Source organism: Microtus ochrogaster, chromosome 6 (genome assembly GCF_000317375.1).
Source record: "Microtus ochrogaster isolate Prairie Vole_2 chromosome 6, MicOch1.0, whole genome shotgun sequence".
Classification (NCBI taxonomy): Eukaryota; Metazoa; Chordata; class Mammalia; order Rodentia; family Cricetidae; genus Microtus; species Microtus ochrogaster.
The window spans coordinates 31098977-31119969 of record NC_022013.1 but is presented as its reverse complement, the minus strand read 5'-3'; the positions used below and the strand labels follow the sequence as shown (position 1 = coordinate 31119969).

At 36.9% G+C, this 20993-nt stretch overlaps 1 protein-coding gene across 4 annotated transcripts in view; it reads right to left on the bottom strand.

Annotated features, from left to right (window-relative positions):
* Kcnt2 (potassium sodium-activated channel subfamily T member 2) overlaps positions 1–20993 on the bottom strand; it is a 388623-nt gene that overhangs the window by 228815 nt on the left and 138815 nt on the right. For all 4 annotated transcript variants that reach the window (XM_026779913.1, XM_026779914.1, XM_005348456.3 and 1 more), the window contains exon 5: positions 18953–19012. In XM_026779913.1, coding sequence (XP_026635714.1) covers positions 18953–19012 — 60 coding nt within the window. The remainder of the gene's footprint in view (positions 1–18952; positions 19013–20993) is intronic.

The following is a 20993-nucleotide window of genomic DNA, read 5'->3' as shown; positions in this document are numbered from 1 at the left end:
TTTTTTGGTTTTTCGAGACAGGGTTTCTTTGTGGTTTTGGAGCCTGTCCTGGAACTAGCTCTTGTAGACCAGGCTGATCTCGAACTCACAGAAGCGATCCACAAATTGGGAAAAAGAAATCTGGATTGCCCACGTTTTCCAATCGTCGTGTAACATTAGATATAAATAAGAAGTTTTCAATATTCCTTGAGGTTGCAGTGGCTCAGTATACTGCAGTGCTAGATCATCTCTTTCCTATGTGCTAAGATGCTAACAATGTCTGCCACATTAGCTCACAACCCTCCCTCATCTTATAGCCAATGTGGTACAAGAAAGAGCATGTGGGAGATGGAAACTCACAGACAGAGATCTTTGCTGCAAAGAAGTGTTAGGAGTGAAATGATGCCTTTCTCATCAACTCAAGTTAACTGAAAAGAACTTGAAAGAAATAACTTAGTTTCATGCAGACTTGAAACTATATTTAGTACATGCCTAACACATGTGGGAAAATAAGGAAAGGAAAAAAAATGAGAGCTAGCCTAAAAATGAGCCACAGTCCCTCCATATATGTGTGTGTGTGTATAATATATGTATATATGTATATACACATAAAATAAATAAATGTATTTCTTTGTAATTTGATATGGAAAATAAGGAAGGGAAGCTGCTCGCTTTTTAAGTGTTTTTTTTCCTCAAAGGGTGTGTGCCTGTGGTGACATGGGACTGGAACAGATGGGGACCTCAGGAGCCAGACATCCTTATCAGAAACTGAGAAGCTAGCCTGAGGCACTGCATGAGTGAAAAGCCCAAGCAAGGCCACAGAAGCTCACACAGAGAACGAGGAAGAGGCTGCACTAGTCTGTCCAAAGGATGTCACACCAGACTGCTGTGAAAATACTGTTCACTTTATCTCTTGGTTTTCATCTGCACTGGACTTCCAAGTCACTTGGCAACAAATGAGTGGAAATGGAAGTGGCAGCGAACATCATGATGTGGGTGGTCTCAAAGAGAACAATCCACACTCTGCTTTCAGGAAAATCAACAACTATGCATCAATTGCTCAAATCATCCATTAGCATAGACCAGCAGTAAGATGCAAGGATTTGTAGAAGTGTAGGATTGTAAATGGATACTGCTTTTTTTTTTTTTTTTGTTTCTCAGTAGCCCAGAGCCAAATAATTACTAAAAAGAAAACTATATTAATTACAACACTGTTTGGCCTCTTAGCTCAGGCGTCTCATTAAGTAACTCTTGCATCTTAAATTAACGCATTTCTATTAATCTATGTATCACCACAAGGCTGTAACCTACTAGTAAGTTTCCATTGTCTTTCTCCTTCAGCAGCTACAAGGCATCTGCCCTGCCAAAGGGCAAAGCAACTTCTTTATGAATGAATGGTATTAAAACATGTTCACAGCATGCAGAGGGAAATCCTACATCATCTCTACTTTTCTATCTCAATAAAAAGGAAGGTTTTATCTTTAACATAGTGAAATTACACATAATGAAACAGGTACAAAGAAAGAATTACAGTTAAAATATTTCTTTATGAGTCTAAAGTTTAATATTTAATTTATTTTTTGGGGGGGGGGGGTTGTGGGTCTGGCATGTTCCATTCATACAGCATACTCTTAAGCATTACAGGCAAGAGCATTTTCTTGCCCAAATGGTTAGCAAACTCCATAAGGAGCTTCTTCAATGCCCATCATCCTCTTGAAGTAGATCAGTGCTTCCAGAAGCAGACATGTCTCACTTTTGAGAAAAGCCTGAATTCTCAAACCTTTTATAGGGTGTATTCTGTAGATTTTTCAAGATTTGAAGATAATCTAACTAACTGAAATACCTCTTTGTATATCTAGAAAACCTAATATGACCACAAGTTTGACTATTTTAAATGACTATTTATTAATCTGTAATTTTAATTATATATTATATTTTGAATGAGTTGTATAAACATAATGCCGTAAACAAGAGTAAAAATGTACATAAGAAAAAAATGACCTTAAATTTATATCAATAAACCAAAGTTCATAAACAATCATTTTGGAAATTTGAGCACTGTCTTCTCCAAACAGCTTCCTGCTGGTTTTTACATGACTTATTTTCAGGGTTCATGGAGACCCTTTGGGGGGTTCTTGTTCCATCAAACCACATTAGACTGAAAGGAATCCATGGCAGAATCTCTTTTCCAAAGTAATTTATCTTGTGACTCAAAGTTTGAAGTCAAGATACATTTAAAATATATATGTTAGCTTAGCTTATCAGCCCATACAATGAAATCTCTCTTTGCAGTTAGTTCATTCACAGTCAAAAAATTCAAAGAAAACAAAATAATATACACAATTCAATCTCTTTGTGTATTTTTCATATTACTTGGCTTTTTATTTTATTGCATTTTAATGTTTATTTTATTATCATTCCTCCTTTAATTGATGACTGTTTTTACGCTTTCTTCTCTCTAAAGCCCATATACATTTATACAACACTATGACCCATTTAGAGTGTTTTTTATGGATATGTCCTTATTGTGAATACATAATCCTTTGCTTTCTAGGAGTACTTCTTAAAATGATAAGCAACATGGACACAGTGGTCCTAGATTATGGCTTTGTCTGTCTTGGTCTTTTAATATGGCATTGGTATGTTTACCTCCAGTTCTGTGATCCATGCTCATTTCCCCAGCTCCAGGGACACAGTTTATCTATGTCACCATTTAGTACCTTGTAGCACTCTTCTCACAAACCCCATTTAAGTGCAGGACCTCTGAAAAGAGCCAGAGCCACCATCTCTAAAAGAAACCATGCACTTTTTGCAACTAATCCTAAATCAGGAAGCATTCATTCTCTTACAGGAGATGCACCTCTGCTCACTGCAAGCAAACAGCCTATCTGAAAAAAAATGTGGCTACCAGAAGCTCCACTTGACTCTCGGTTTTGTGGGTCTCCATCTTTTTTAAAGGTTTCTTAAGCTTTATTTGAATTCCTTGACAAATGTTTGGGCACCATTTGCAAATGGACACTGCTTTTTGGCTTCCCAGCTGCCCAGAACTGAATAATTACAGAAAACTAAATTAATTACAACATTGTTTGGCTTCTTAACTCAGGCTTCTGGTATGGGGCAATGGTCTGTATTCTGGCAATTATATCTTAAATAAACACTGATTGCCCAGTAGCCAGGCATGAAGTATAGGTGGGATGAGACAGGAAGTAGGGGTGGGTCAGTGAGAACAGAGAATTCTGGGAAGAAGGGAGCTTGGTCAGCAGTCCTGGCCCCACCACAGAAGAAACAAAATGTGACTGCCTCGCTGAATAAGGTACTGAGCCAGGTGGCTAACATAGATAAGAATAATGGGTTAATATAAGTTATAAGAGTTAATTAGAAGCCTGAGCTAGTGAACCAATCAATTTATAACTAATGTAGACCTCTGTGTGATTTCTTTGGAAATTAAAGATTGTGTGGACCAGGCAGGACAGAAACTCAGATAACAGGCTTCTTATTTAGTAACACTTATATCTTAAATTAACTCATTTCTATTAATCTATCATCATGAGGTCATGGCCTATTGGTAAGGTTCTGGTATCTTTCTCCTTTGATAGGTAAATGGTGCCTGCCTGAGTCTGCCTTCTTTCTACATGCATTCAGATTAGTTTTCCCATATAGCTCTATTCTATCCTGCCACAAGCAGAAGCAGATTCTTTATTAACCAATGATAATAAAGCATGTTTACAGCATATAGTGGAGACATCCACATCATAGGATAACCAGATTTTCCTACTGACATTGACACAGATTTCTCCAATAATCCTGTTTAACTGTTTACTAATATTAAGTTATTTTTTATGTTACAGGGTAATATTTTTCTATTGGTATGTAAATGATTACTATTCATTTTCCCAGTTCCTGGGACACATTGAAAAAGTTCAGTTCATCATGATGACTCCTGATGTTCATTTCAGTTTTACATATGATATTTTAAACGATTTTTTTTTCTTGAACCATTAAAGATGCATTAAAGCTGACAACTTAAAACTCATTTGACTGGTTTCATTTCTGAATTATCTTCCACCTTAGGGCACAGAGTTATTTCTAAATTCTTATGTTCTTGTCATCTAGAAAATAAAATCCAAGCTCACAGTTATATTGCATAAAGATTCACAAATTTAATTCTGGATACTAGTTTAGCCTGTAGTTAGAATGAGCCACTCTCAATCCTAAAATCACCCACAGACTCATCCATATTAAAATTTACAGTTCCCTGGATCTGCCAAGCTCTTTATACTTCTGAAACACTGTTCACATTTTTCCCTCTGGATGGTATGCCTTACTTCCACACAAGAGTTTGTAACATGGATTGTACTAATTTATGTACTTACTAGGACAAAAGTAAATAAACAAATAAGTACTCAAGGATACAATTCCTCCTTTCTATTAATATAATGATTTATTTTCTAACTAAAATAAATTCCTTGTTTGAGTACATACCATATTCCTCTTTTTGGGTCTCAGTTACTTCACTCAGGATAGTGTTTTCTATTTCCATCCATTTGCATGCAAAGTTCAAGATATCATTGTTTTTTACCGCTGAGTAGAACTCTAAAGTATATATGTGCCACACCTTTTTTATCCATTCTTCTGTTGAGGGGGATCTAGGTTGTTTCCAGGTTCTGGCTATTAGAAATAGTGCTGCTATGAACATAGTTGAACAAATGCTTTTGTAGTATGATTGGGCATCTCTTGGGTATATTCCCAAGAGTAGAATTGTTGGATCTTGATGTAGATTGACTCCCAGTTTCCTGAGAAACATCCACACTGATTTCCAAAGTGGTTGAACAAGTTTGCATTGCCACCAACAATGGATGAGTGTTCCCTTTACTCCACAACCTCTCCAGCAAAGGCTATCATTGGTGTTTCTGATTTTAGCCATTCTGACCAGTGTAAGATGGTATCTCAAAGTTGTTTTGATTTGCATTTCCCTGACCGCTAAGGAGGTTGAGCATGGCCTTAAGTGTCTTTTGGCCATTTGAACTTCTTCTGTTGAGAATTCTCTGTTCAGTTCAGTACCTCATTTTTTAATTGGGTTAATAAGTGGGTTCTAGCTATAAAGAAAGGACATTGAGTCTATAGTTCATGATCCTAGAGAAGCTAAATAAGAAGGTGAACCCAAAGAAAAACATATATTTATCCTCCTGGATATTGGATGTTGGGGGTGGATTGGGGGGAAGGGGAGATGGGGAGAGAGAAGTAAGGAGAGGATTAGGAAGAGCTTGGGGGAATGGGATAATTGAGATGGAAGAAGGGTGGATATGGGCCAAGGAAGAAGTTATCCTAACCAAGGGAGCTATTTTAGGGTTGGCTAGAATCTTGGCCCTAGAGGGGTTCCCAGGTTGCCAAGGGGATTTCCCCAACTAGTTCCATGGGCAGCAGAGGAGAGGATGCCTATACTAACCTTATCTTATAGCCACACAGATGAATACCTTGCATATCACCATAGAACCTTCATCCAGCAATGGATGGAGATAGAGACAGAGACCCACATTGGAGCACTGGACTGAGATCCCAAGGACCAAATGAGTTGCAGAGGGACAGAGAACAAGAGCAAGGAAATCAGGACCATGAGGGGTGCATCCACCCACTGAGACAATGGGACTGATCTAATGGGAGCTCACCAAGGCCAGCTGGACTGGGACTGATGAAGAATGTGATCAAACTGGAGTCTCTGAATGTGGATGACAATGAGGGCTGAATGAGAACCCAAGGACAATGGCCCTGAATTTTGATTCTACTGCATGGACTGGCTTTGTGGGAGCCTAGTCTATTTGGATACTCACCTTCCTAGACCTGGATGGAGAAGGGAGGACCTTGGACTTCGCACAGGCAGACCCCTGACTGCTCTTAGGACTGGAGAGGGAAGGGGATAAGGAGTTGTGGGAGTGGGAGGGAAATGAGAGGAGGTAGAACTTTTTAATAAATAAATGAATTTAAATAAAATAAAATAAAATGAATGAAAAATTATTTGGAAACTATAATAATCTTGTTAATAATCTACATTGAAAACCCTTGAAAGAAGTTTATATTTGGAAACTTCCCCCTAGTGTAAGTAAACACAAATCACTAAACAGGAAAACTAATTTAAACAGAAATTTTCTAGAAGTATTTCAAAATTGCCTATTTACATTAAAAGTCATTCTAAGGACTTTTAACTATGCTTTGGCTACAGCTTATAATCAACAATAACCTGTGACTTCTAAACAGATTATATATAATCCAGATCAATATACCATCTTGGAAATTCTGTCTAAGGTCAAATATTTAATCCACTATCACATTTTGAGGTTTTGAAATCATAAATGTAATATGTCTGAAAGCCAAATGTATGTCTTACTCCTCATTGAACTCTCTCCCAGTAACACAAATCAAGCATCCTTGAGAAACATATTACATCATGCTTTCCCATTACATGACTGTAATGTATCAATGGGACATAAAGATTTGCAAACAGCCGTGATGTGGGAGTGTCATATATCAATCTGTTGATTTCATTGGTTTAAGCAATAAAGAAACTGCTTGGTCTCATAGGTTAAAACATAGGTGGGAGGAGTAAACAGAACAGGATGCTGGGAGGAAGAGGAAGTGAGCTCAGACTCGACAGCTCTCCTCTCCGGGGCAGACACCTCAGAAAGACGCCATGCTCCCATCTCCAGGGTGGACGTGGACACACGCGATGAAGCTCCGACCCAGGATGGACGTAGGCTAGAATCTTCCTGGTAAGCCACCTCGTGGGCTACACTAGAAATGGGCTAGTCCAGGTGCGAGAGTTAGCCAAGAAGAGGCTAGATAGAAATGGGCCAAACGGTGTTTAAAAGAATACAGTTTCCGTGTAATTATTTCGGGGCATAAGCTAGCCAAGTGGCTGGGGTGCTGGGAACACAGCCCCGCCGCTCCTATTACAACACAGCCGGGCGGTGGTGGTGCACACCTTTAATCCCAGCACTCGGGAGGCAGAGACAGGCAGATCTCTGTGAGTTCGAGACCAGCCTGGTCTACAGAGCTAGTTCCAGGACAGGCTCCAAAGCCGCAGAGAAACCCTGTCTCGAAAAATCAAAAAAAAAAAAATTTGCAAACAGAACATAAAATTTTCTTAGTTTATATTTTGATTTGTTTTCTGTCTTTCATCTAGTTAAACCTCCTAAACATTATCTGTCCACCCATGCCAGCCCCAAAGGAATTTACCTACACAATCTCTAACTGTATTATATTACCAAACATGCATTGCCCCTTTACAGTTCCAGCGTATATTCATTCCACTCACTTAAAAACTCTTCAACTCTTCACACACTTTAAAAAGAGAAAGTCCTATTCTAGTGTAAAAGGCACTATCTCAGTTGGTGTGTATTGAGCTGTCTATCTTTATTTTTTTAATTTAGCTTTAATTAAATTGAAGTGTGTCTCAGCATGTTGGTATTTGCATTTGAATATGGGTGTCAAAGGAGAATAGAGGCATTAGATTTTTTTTTTTTTTTGGATTTGGAGTAACACAGATTTTTGTGGACCATTTGATTTTGGTGATGGGAATCAAAATCATGATCTTGGGCAGAGCAGCCAGCATTCTTAACCATCGTGCTATCTCTCTAGCCTTTTACCCTATTTTAAAAGTCATTCCAGTTCCGAGGTAATTTTGATTCATCAAAAGTGGCATAGTGGTGCCTTTCATTTATCTATCTATCTATCTATCTATCTATCTATCTATCTATCTATCTATCTATCTATCTATCTATCTATCTATCTATCTAAGATTTCTGCCTCCTCCCCGCCACCGCCTCCCATTTCCCTCCTCCTCCCCCGATCAAGTCCTCCTCCCTCATCAGTCTGAAGAGCAATCAGGGTTCCCTGACCTGTGGGAACTCCAAGGACCACCAACCAGGTCTAGTAAGGTGAGTATCCAAACTGCTTAGGCTCCCACAAAGCCGGTATGTGCAGTAGGATCAAAAACCCATTGCCATTGTTCTTGAGTTCTCAGTAGTCCTCATTGTCCGCATTGTTCAGCGAGTCCGGTTTTACCCCGTGCTTTTTCAGACCCAGGCCAGCTGGCCTTGGTGAATTCCCGAAAGAACATCTCCATTGTCCCAGTGTGTGGGTGCACCCCTCACGGTCCTGGGTTCTTTGCTCGTGCTCTCTCTCCTTCTGCTCCTAGTGGTGCCTTTCTATACAAGTCTTCAAGTGGTCTTCCTTCCTGACCGCATTTTACATGCTAAAGTAGTCTTAGGAGTTTTATGGATTTTTTTACATTTCATTTTACTTTCCCTTTCTTGTATCATCCTGTCATAGTTACTCCAAGAAGGACATACTCCAAACATAACATTTTGATGCATCTAGCATACAAGCACAGATTTTAAATTATACACAGTGATTTTACATAAACATAAAGTCAAGACGTTTTGATCTGTTTCTCACACAAATGCCACAAAGGATGATGTTTCTAAATAAAGACTGTGATTATATTATGATGACCACACTATGTCTGATTCATTTTGTGTGTGTGTGTGTGTGTGTGTGTGTGTGTGTGTGTGTGTGTGTGCGTGCATGCGTGCTTGAATAAATGTGAGCTGAAGGAACTGAATAAACTTCCCACTGAGGACTAATTTTCATGCTCAAACTGTATAAAGGAAAAAATAACACATATATCTGTAGTTATTCTCAGTTTGTTTAAATCTGGGTCTCAAGTTAACTTCTGAACTAAGTGATGGATTCATAAATTATTTTCCCTAAAATAATTATTAAAAATAAATATAGAAAGAATCTGAGAGTTTCACTGCCCATTAGGAATTCCCAGTAGACATACATTATAAGAATTGACAGGACAAAATTAAATTATGATGAAAAGAGAAAGCATGCATTGAAGTAGTGCCACTATGCTACAATCTATAAACACAATCTAAAGACTAGCAAAGTGCCTTTCAAAATCATATCAAACAGTTATTTCACTTAGATAGAAACAAATGCATTTGTTCCTTCTAAGATGTAGCTTACTACCAAATCTAAGTACCTAATGCTAGGTTATTCTTATCTGAAGAGTTCAATAAAATGTAAATAAAACTCAGTCCAACCATTTCAGTTACCATGGGCATGCCAATACTTAAACATTAGCAAAACACATGATAGAAAATATTCTAGATATTATCCCCAAAGAAAACAGAAATGTATTTTAAAAAGTGCTTTAAAAGTTGCAGAAATGTGGCAACCTAGAGTTTCCAGAGTCGAGTTTGAACCTAGGAATTGTATATAAACATTTTATTCTTTGTGTTTGTTTGTTTTTGAGATTTTATATTAATACATTTCTTCATTTCCTTTCCTCCCTCCAAACCTCTCACATAGCCCCCCCATTTTCCTTCAAATTCATGCCTTCTTTTTTTTACTAGTTGTTATCAAAGGATGTAAGTCTTTATATATATTTCTTATTATATATATATATTTCTTATTATAACCTTATGGATTCATAAAATGCTACTATTGAATATATGTTTTTAGGAATGAATTTTGGCACTAGAAACCCAATTGGGGTTCTCTTTTCTGGAGAGAACCATGTCTTACACTCCAAATTATTCTGAGTTGCCAGTCTTTCTTTGAGTAGGGCTGAACCCTTGTGGGCTTTTCCATATCTAGTTGGGCTTCCTCCTTGTTCAGTTCATATAAGGGTAGTCTCATTGATAGGAATTTACTGATATAATTTCTGATGTTGCTAGGATACAATCTCACAGCAAAGTCCCAGATCCTCTGGTCCTTTTAGTCTTTTTTTATCCCTCTTCTACAAAAACTCTACCCGAGCATTGGGTATGTGGGTTAAACATTTTATTCTAAAGGGATAAGAACAAGAATATTTACCTTACATAATAAAATAATCTGATAGTTTATCTTCTTTAAATAAATTTTAAATAGCATAATGAAGGTTATGGCATCAAATGTATGACTAACAATACATATATTTCAAGTGCCAAGGCATGCTAAACAATCCAAAGAATATAGATATACTTAAAACCATCTTAGAAAATACAAGATAAGTTATTATGTTGCCATATTTCTCAGAATTAATACTTTTTAGAGTAATTATAGAACAAGTAATCACAGCCTTAACAAAAGCTTCTAGGTGTGATGAATTTTTATTTTTAGATGTTTGGAAACCATGCTGATGTTTGTTTATGTTTGCCTTTGATTTAATGAATATGCATGTTTAAACCGAGTTCTATTTTAAAAGCTCATGACCCTGAAACCTCAATGGAACTCTGAAACACAGTCTGTTACTACACAGAGAGAACCAATAGATGAGTGACTAGCCACCCAGCAGGTCACAGCACTCTCTAGGCCCTCCATACATGGGCAAAGCCCCCAAGTCCCACCCCCACCTGCCTCAGGTTCTCTAGCCAGCTAGCAGGAGAGTTTCCTGCAGGTGTGTATCTCCAACACTCCTATCACATCCATTGGACTCTGCAAGCCACAGGTGCCACTCTGACACAAACACTCCTGCAACTACACAGAGAGGACCAAAATATGGTGAACAAAAGAGATGACCTAAAGAAGCACAAGCTGTGAGTGCATAGAGTAGACCAATAGAGCTAACCAAGAGAGCAGGTCAAGAGAGACCTCAGTTGCTCCTTTACACAGAAACAATGACAGTGCAGAACAGACCAAGAGCAGTTCCCAAAGATGCAAACAGTCACTGCAAGTTTGGACCAAGAGGAAAAGACACTGCAGAAACCAATCGGAGGAAGGAATGGGTAGGTACCAATGCAAGAATTCATTGAACAACGTAAAAAGCAATGTGGTAAATTCAGAACCCAGTCGTCATAGAACAAGAAAACTTGATCATCCTAACCCAGAAGAAGCAAAGAAAAAAAAAAGGATTTTAAATGTAACTTTATGAGGCTTATGGAGACTTTTGAAGAGGAAATGAACGAGAAAAAAAGAAACACACACACACACACAAAAATGGAAGAAATCAATAAATCTCTCAAAGAAAACCAAGAAAAAACAATCAAGCAGGTAAAGAAAACAGTTCAAGACTTGAAGACTGAAATAGAGGCAATAAAGAAAACACAAACCAGGAAATTCTGGACATGGAAAAATCTTGGTAAATGAATAGGAACTAGAGAGGCAAACATAACCAATATTATAGAAGAGAGGGAAAAGAGAACCTCAGTGGTTGAAGATACTAAAGAATGAATAGATTCACTCATCAAAGAAAACATTAAATCCAACAAATTCTTAACACAAAAAATAAGGAAATTTGTGACCCCACGAAAAGACCAAAACTAAGAATAGAAGAAGGAGGACTCTAGCTCAAAAACATATTAAACAAAATCAGAGAAGAAAACTTTCCCAACCTAAAGAAGGGTATCCCTATGAAGGTGCAAGAAGCTTACCAAAAACAAATAGACTGGACAAAAAAAAAAGTCCTTTTGCCATATTACAATAAAAAGGCAAAACATACAAGAATAAAGAAAGAATATTAAGAACTGCAAAGGAAAAATGAAGGTGAATCCAAAGACAAACATATAGGCATCCTCCTGAATATTAACCTTCATCAGGCGATGAAAGGAGACAGAGACCCGCATTGGAGCACCGGACAGAAATCTCAAGGTCCAAATCAGGAGCAGAAGGAGGGGGAGCACGAGCAAGGAACTCAAGACCACGAGGGGTACACCCACACACTGAGACAATGGGGATGATCTATCAGGAATTCACCAAGACCAGCTAGCCTGAGTCTGAAAAAGCATGGGATAAAACCGGACTTACATAGCAGACAATGAGGACTACTGAGAACTGAAGAACAATGGCAATGGGTTTTTGATCCTACTGCACATACTGGCTTTGGGGGAGCCTAGGCAATTTGGATGCTCAACTTACTAAACCTGGATGGAGGTGGGCGGTCCTTGGACTTCCCACAGGTCAGGGAACCCTGATTGCTCTTCAAGCTGATGAGGGAGAGGGACTTGATCGGGGGAGGGGGAGGGAAATGGGAGGCAGTGGCAGGGAGGAGGCAGAAATCCTTAATAAATAAATAAATTAAAAAAAAAGAAAAAACAAAAAAAAAAGAAAAATGTCAAGTAACATATAAGCCAAACATCAGAAATACATCCAACTTCTCAATTGAAACCATAAAAGCCAGAAGGTCCCGGACAGATGTGCTGCAGACACTAAGAGACCAGGGATGTGAACCCAGAGTCCTATACACAGCAAAGCTTTCAATCAACATCGATGAAAAAAACAAGTTATTCTATGACAAAACCAGATTCAAACAATACTTACCCACAAAAACAGCCATACAGAAAATACTAGAAGGAAAACTCCAACGCTAAGAAGGTAACTTTACCCACAAAAACACAGACAAAAGGTAACTACACAACAGCCAACACCAAAGAAGGGAAACACACAAACACTACCACCAAAAATAATAGGAATTAACAATCACTGTTCATTACTATCTCTTAATATCAGTGGAATAAATTCACCTATAAAGAGACACAGGCTAAGAGAATAGATATGAAAGCAAGACTAGCCTTCTGCTGTATTCAAGAAACACATATCAACCTCAGGGACAGACATCACATTAGAATAAAAAGTTGAAAAAAGATTTTCCAATCAAATGGACCTAAGAAATAAGCAGGTGTAGCTATTCTAATACCTAACAAAATAGACTTCATACTGAAATCGATCAAAAGAGATGCAGAATGACACTTCATATTCATAACAGGAACAATCCATGAAGATGAAGTCTCAATCCTGAACATATATGCCCCAAATAAAAGAGCACCCACACATGTAAAAAAAAATAAAGCATTACTAAAGCTTAAATCACACATCAAACCTGAAACACTAATAATAGAAGACTTTAACACGCCCTCTTCCCAATGGACAGCTCAACCCGACAGAAACTTAACAGAGAAATAAGAAAATTAACAGATGTCATGACCCAGATGGACTTAAGAGAAATATATAGAGCATTCCACCCAAACAGAAAGAATATACCTTCTTCTCAGCACCTCAAGAAACCCTCTCTAAAACTGACCACATACTCGGTAACAAAGGAAACCTCAACAGATACAAAAAATTGGAGTAACCCCTGTATTTGTATTTTATCACAGCACCATGGTTTAAAGATAGAATTTAACAACACTAATTGCAGAAAGCCTATAAAATCATGGAAATCGAACAGTGCTCTTTTGAATATCCTGTGGGTTAAGAAATAAGAAACAAATCAAAGACTTCCTAAAATTCAATGAAAATGAAGGCACTACTTACCCAAATGCATAAGACACTATGAAAGCAGTGCTAAGAGGAAAGTTCATACTGCTAAGTGCCTAAGTAAAGAAATTGTAGAAATCTCATACTAGTGACTTAACAGCATACCTGAATGCTCTAGAAAAAAAAAAAAAAGCCAAAATCACCCAGGAGGAGTAGAAGACAGAAAATAATCAAATTGAGGACTGAAATCAATAAATAAAAACAAAGAAAATAGAAAACTGCAAAGAATCAATGAAACAAAGAGCTGATTCTTCGAGAAAATCAACAAGATAGACAAACCCTTATCCAAACTAATCAAAAGGCAGAGGGAGCACAATCAAATTAACAAACTCAGACATGACGAGTAGTACATAACAGACACTGAGGAAATCCAAAGAATCATTAGGTCATACTACAAAAACCTGTACTCCACAAAATTGGTAAATGTAAAAGAAATAAACAATTTTCTGGATAGGTACCACATAACAAAATTAAATCAGGACCAAGTGAGCAATTTAAAAAACCTATAACCTACAAGCAAGTAAAAGTAGCCATAAAAAGCCTCCCAAACAAACAAACAAACAAACAAAAAAAAAAAACCCAGGGCCACATGGTTTCAGTGTGGAACTCCACCAGAACTTACAAGAAGAGCTTAATACTTATATTCCTCAAAGTGCTTCACATAATAGAAACAAAACTCTTTTTATGAGGCTATAATTACCTTGATACTAAAACCACACAAAGACACAACCAAGAAAAAAATTACAGACCAATCTCACTCATGAAGATAGATGCAAAACTATTCAATAAAACACTGGAAAACAAAATCCAAGAACATATCAAAAGAATCATCCCCCATGATCAAATTGGCTTTATCCCAGACATGCAAAGATGGTTCAACATATGAAAATCTATAAATGTACTCCACCATATAAATAAACTGAAAGAAGAAAAACACATATTCATCTCATTAGGTCCTGAAAAAGCATTTGACAAAATTCAACACCTCTTCATGATAAAGGTCTTGGAGAGATCATGAATACAAGGAACATATCAAAAGAAAATAAAAGTAATATACAGCAAGTCAACAGCCAGCATCAAATTAAATGGAGAGAAACTCTAAGCAATTCCACTAAAATCAGGAACAAGATAAGGCTGTCCCCTCTCTCCATATCTATTTAACATAGTTCTTGAAGTTCTGGTTAGACCAATAAGATAACAAAAGGACATCAAGGGGATTCAAATTGGAAAGAAGAAATTAAACTTTCGCTATTAGCAGATGATAGAATACTTAAGTGACGCCAAACATTCTACCAGAGAACTCCTACAGCTGATAAATACCTTCAGGGATGTGGCAGGAAAAAAGATCAACTCAAAATTCAGTAGCCCTGCTATGTACAAATGATAAAGAAGCTGAGAAAAAAATCATAGAAACATCATTCTTCAAAATAGGCACAAATAACATAAAATAACTTGGGGTAACACTAACCAAAGGAGTGAAACTCTGTTTTACAAGAACTTTAAATATTTTGATAAAGAAATTGAAGAAAATACCAGAAAATGGAAAGATCTTCCATGTAATTGAATAGGAGGGATCAAAATAATAAAAATAGCAATCCTATCAAAAGCAATCTATAGATTAAATGGAGTCCCCATCAAAATTCCAACATAATTCTTCACACACCTTGAAAGAACAATATCAGATTTCATTTTGATTGTTGGAGTCATTAAGGGGCTAGCAAAAAAACGTGGCACTAGAGAAATTCCTAGGAATCCACAAGGATGACCCCAGCTAAGACCCTAAGCAGTAGAGGAGAGGAGAGAGTGCCCGAACTGGCCTTGCCCTGTAGACATATTGATGAATATCTAAATATCACTACAGAACCTTCACCTTACAACTGACAGAAACAGAGGTAGAGACTTGCAGTAAAGCACTGGACTGAACTCCCAAAGTCTAGTAGAAGAGTGGGAGGGGTGAGAATATGAGCAAAGAGGTCAAGACCATGATGGAGATACTCCCTGAAAGAGTTTACCTGAGCTAATGGGAGCTCATCAACTCCAACCAGACAGGGAGGAAAACAGCATAGGACCAAACAAGACCCTCTGAATGTGGGTGACATTTGTATGACTGGGTAAGATTGCAGGCCTCTGGTAGCAACATTAGGATTAATCCCTCTGCTTGTACTGGCTTTTTGGGAACCCATGCTCTTTGCATGGCTACCTTGCTCAGCCTAGATATAGCAGAGAGAGCCTTGGACCTTCCACAAACAAAGTGTCTTACCCTCCCTGAGGAGTCGCTGGAGGGTGGGGTGGGGAGCAAGGTGAAGGGAATAGGAGGAGTAGAGGAAGTTCTAACTGGGATTGGTATGTAAACTGAAAAAAAAAAAGATAGTTTGTTTTCTTTGTTGAAATAAAATAAAATAAATTATATAAATTACTTAAATAAAAGTTGATGACTTTGAAGGTATTCATTGTGCATTTTGAGTGTTTTGCCGAGCAAGAGACTTGACTAGAGGTGTCCCGAGGTGTCCATGGAGATGTCCCCAGCTAGATCCTTGACAGCTGAGGAGAGGGTGCCTGAAATGGCCCTATCCTATAGCCATACTGATGAATATCTTGCATATCACCATAGAACCTTCATCTGGCGATGGATGAAGCTAGAAACAGAGACCCACATTGGAGCAGTGGACTGAGCTCCCAAGGTCCAAATGAGGAGCAGAAGGAGGGAGAATGTGAGCAAGGAAGTCAGGACCACAAGGGGTGCGCCCAACCACTGAGACGGTGGGGTTGATCTAATGGGAATTCACCAAAGCAAGCTGGACTAGGACTGATGGAGCATATGAGCAAACCAGACTCTCTGAAAGTAGCTGACAATAAGGCTGACTGAGAAGCCAAGGACAATGGCACTGGGTTTTGATCCTACTGCATGTACTGGCTTTGTGGGAGCCTAGTCTGTTTGGATGCTCACCTTCCTAGACCTGAATGGAGAGGGGAGGACCTTGGACTTCCCTCAGGGCAGGGAACCCTGACTGCTGTTTGGACTGGACAGGGAGGGGGAAGGGGATGGGGGGAGCAGAATGGGGGGAGGGGGAGAAAAATGGGAGGAGGAGAGGAGGTGGAAATTTTTAAGTAAAAATAAAATAAAGAAAAATAAATAAATCATGATTAAATCTAAAAAAGAATTTAATTCATTCTCATTGTAGAATGTTTGATGTCGATGGCTTAAATGCTTTTTAATACTGTATTTTTAATATTAAATGCAAATACCAATGCTTTATAAAAATAAATTATATATATGTATATACATATATATATATATATATATATGTTTAGTGTGTAGTCACATTGATATCGCAGACCTCGGGGTATCAAACACTATTAAATATAGACAGAACTTATAATGCAGTTAAACATCATTTTTGTAAGTCTATCTTCTAATTTTAAAAGTCCTAGCTTGTAGGAAGAAGAAAAGTTTAAAATCTTATTTATAGGCCATAAATTATTACCAATTATTTAATTTATTCATTGTAAAGAAGTTATCCAACACTGTACTGGCTAGGTCAAAAGTTCACATATTTGAATAAATTTATGAGAGGAATAGAAGATAATTAATAGAAATTTATTCTACTGTTACAAACTTTTTTATCTTTTCCATTTCCTTTGTAACTTTTTGGACATTAACATCTATTTCTCTTCTACCAAGCCATTAAAGATTATGGGGGGTCAGAAAAAATATTATATGTCATTAAGCTTAGTCTGCTAAGACTTATAATATTCTGCTATCATTTTCTCAATGATAGGAAGTAATTAATTATGAATGTCACCCTCATATAATTTCAATGAAAATTATCCTGCATCTCCTTGTATATTTTAATTTACTTCTTCAATCAAAGCTGGGATTCCTTTTAGCAAGGCAGAAAATAATTTTCATATTACCTGTAGTTGAAACTTGGAGGAAAAATATTCATCAATTGAATATTAATACTTGGCTATGTTATATTTCTTCAACTAAACATGCAAAAATGAAAGAGACATGGCTGATATATCTAAAGGGCCCACATGCCTACTTAGTTAGATGTAAGTCACTTAGGCCTCAAATTCAACATTCATTACACACCTGAAGACTAAACAACTTTAATGACAATTGTCACATTTCTACTTTGCAGTTTAGATAATTGAAAATCGGGAGTCATCTGTTCATCAGGACAAACTTGCAGTGCACATTTTCGGCAAGAAGACCGAGATTATTAAAAGTCTTTCCCTCTATCAATACAGAATATCTATGGGTTAGTACATTCTAAATAATGTAAATATATGTGATTTCATTGCCCCTCATCTTCCGTAATCTCTCATGAGAATGGACCTTTATCCCAGTTGGTATCTAAATCCCAGTTTCCTTGTTTGGTTTCTCATTACATTCCATGAAATTTCTCCTTCCTTCATTCTTTATCCTCCCTATATTTTCTCATTTCAAGCAATGTAGATAATCTCCATTATTAGAGTACTGTCTCTGAGTCAATCCTACCAAGTTCCTGCCCCAGTAAACCAACATTCAAATTTCAGTTTCAATAGTACTTCAGTAAGATGGATTTCTGAAGGTGAATGGGGAGTTAACTGCCCCTTTCAGAAACTTCAGGCATTTTTCAGAGATCATATACACTTGCGCAATACTGATCCTCTTTAGACATTTCTAGAACTTGCCTTTCACCTTTTTATAATCTTTGTATTCTAATGCTTGTTAATTTATTTTCATACCTTCTTATAGTTAGGCTTGGCCTTGATTTCTGGATCCCCCTATTATTGTCTTCAAACCTGTAATTACAGTGGTGTATGACCAGGTCCAGCTTCATTATTGATTTTTCTCTGCACACTGTATCATTTCTCACCAAAGACATAGACTGTGAGATGTGTTTTATTTAGAGTTGGGTTACCCAGATGTTCAAAACAATTGTCATACAAGGTATCCATAATTTAACCAAATGTAGTCATCTGTCATTCTTCCACTTCATATTGATAGTCTCTTATAAAGTCCTTTGCAAATTTATCCATTCCGATGATCCTGTCTTTTCACATTGCCTTATTAAAACCATTGACACAGGAGTCTGCTTATCACTGAAGTGCTTCTTTTAATCATAAGATATAGCCTTTCTTTTCCTGCACCCATCATATTCATTTATACTTGTCAAACACTGCTTCTTGCTTTGGATTGATTTTGTACTTGTTTGCATGTCTCCCATCACCCCATGTTTTTGACTGCAAAGCCATTGAGAAAAGAGCCATGATTGTAGAGTTTATTAAACAGGAGCACTTCATAAATACTTGATAAAATGTGTTAACCAAACAGAACTTCTCCAGTAATTAAAATAATGTATTAAAATAATTCCTAAAGGCAAAATTGTTTTCTAATTTTTTAAGAGAAGAGATTGAGAACAATAAGACTGAGCACCATTCCACTGACTCAATAGAAGCATGCCTATAGGGTAAGTAAACACAAAGGAATTAGTGAAGTACTTCTAAGACACCAAGGAAAATCCTACCATATTACTATAGTTTTTTATCACATACTAGAGAGGCTCTGAATAATTAAAGTGGTTTAAGAAGGGCCTACCTTATCCCCAAGTATGAATTATAAAAAGAAGAAAACTTGGTAAATGCTAGCAGTGAGTTCTACAGCAGAAAACTAATTAAACTATCTTACCTTGTAACTGAGATAACCAAGGAGTATTGTTTCAAATAGACTGATCAATGCCACTGAGACCTAAAACAAATTGTTTTTAATGAGAAAATACAAAGTAAATAAAGTATGCTTTCACAATGTACTCGTAACTATATACAAATATGTGAAAATCCATGCAAGCACACACATACAAAACATATGGAACTATTATTTAAATTTCAATCAGCAGGTTAGGAGATGCACAAACTATTTTGCTACCTTGTGTATTACACCTTAGTTTCCATAACTTCACGTTTCTTTATCCTTTCTTTCTTTCTTTCTTTCTTTCTTTCTTTCTTTCTTTCTCTTTCTTCCTTCCTCCCTCCCTCCCTCCCTCCCTCCCTTCCTTCCTTCCTTCCTTTCTTTTCTTTTTGTTTCTCTATGTAACAGCTCTGACTGCCACTCTTGACCAGGCAGGCTGTCCTTAAACTAATAGATATCTGCCTGCCTCTGCCTCCCAAGTGCTGGGATTAAAGACATGTGATATCACGTCCAGCAATTTCACATATTCTTAATGAACATTGTTAACTCTTTGCAAACATGAGAGTCAAATATTCAGACTGACTAAAATAGGCAAGATACATAAAAATCAGGAACACACACAATTGCTTTTTTGAACATCACTGTTTAAATCAGTGTTTCCCTTCAGAAAGCCAAATACAAGCTTCAAAATAATTATCATTTCATCTACTTCAGGAAATATGTAATGCCAACATCCTTAAATACACTATAAACGGGTTATTCTATCCATGCAGAATATTTTGACATTACAGATCCATTCCATGACCAATTTTACTTTTCTGGTTGGAAATGTTAGTTTTGTGTCGATTTCCTGGATTACTCTAAAGTATATGCAATCGCTGCTGTGTCTGTCAGGACACATGGAGCAGGAAAACAGATAGAGAAATCCAGGCACTTTTCTTCAGCGGTGTTTTATTTATTACATAATTGAACTAATTACAAGTATGTTCCCCTTGTGATGCTGAGGAATTGAACCCCAGACCTCTCATATCCTAGGCAACTAATCTCCCACGGAAATGCGTACACTGCCTTCTCATTAGTTGAAAATGGAGAGAAGAATGAAATATGAAAACAGGAGATTATACAAAAGCAACTATCCTTCTTGTTTAATTAAAGTTTACAACACTTTATATTTAGAAATGATACTTCTTGAAGATTTAAAAGTTGTTTCCTGCTAAAATGAAATTTTTGAATTTTTAGGAACAGCAAATATTAGCACAATGAGAACAGATGAATGGCCAACAATCCAAGTAAATCTGTCCATGCATACATGAACCTGGTCATTTTTATAATAGGAAGCTAAGAATATTTTGATTTTCTCCACAAACTTTCTAAGGTGATTATCTATCTCATTTTTTTGTAGAATATAGTTTTGGGAACTCTAGAAAATTCTGGCATGCTATTTTACATACTGCTCAGAATAGAATTTAAATTGAATATAAGTAATTTAGGAAACTATAATTCTTTTAAAAATATCAATTAATTTTAATTTTTTATTAAAGAATGATAGAAGATTTATATGACAACTATAGGATTATATTTTAATGATCATATAATATTTGGGAAAGTATTTGGGAAGGAGTGTTTACATACCAATTGAAAATACAACAGAAGTCAGTATAAATCAATGTAGTTAAATTCACTTGAGCAAAACTTGAAGTGCACATAGAAATTTTTAGTTGTGGTATAATCCTGGTGCATTTTCAAAACCATTCATTATCAAACATTATGTGAAAAGAATCAACATGGCTTTCTAGGGCAATGAAACTCCTAATCTAGATAGAACTGTAGGAAAATTGAATGCAGGCAATGAATCATAAAGTTCTCCGTGCAAACTCCAAGTCTTCTCTAAGTTAGTGATTCTATCTTTCTTGTAGTTTGCACTTTTAAGAACATAAAGTGAAAAAAATGACCTATAGCACATAAATATTAGGGGAAGTGACAGGATCTTACAAAAACAATTATGTACACCAAGACTAATAGAAACAAAAAATAAGGCTAG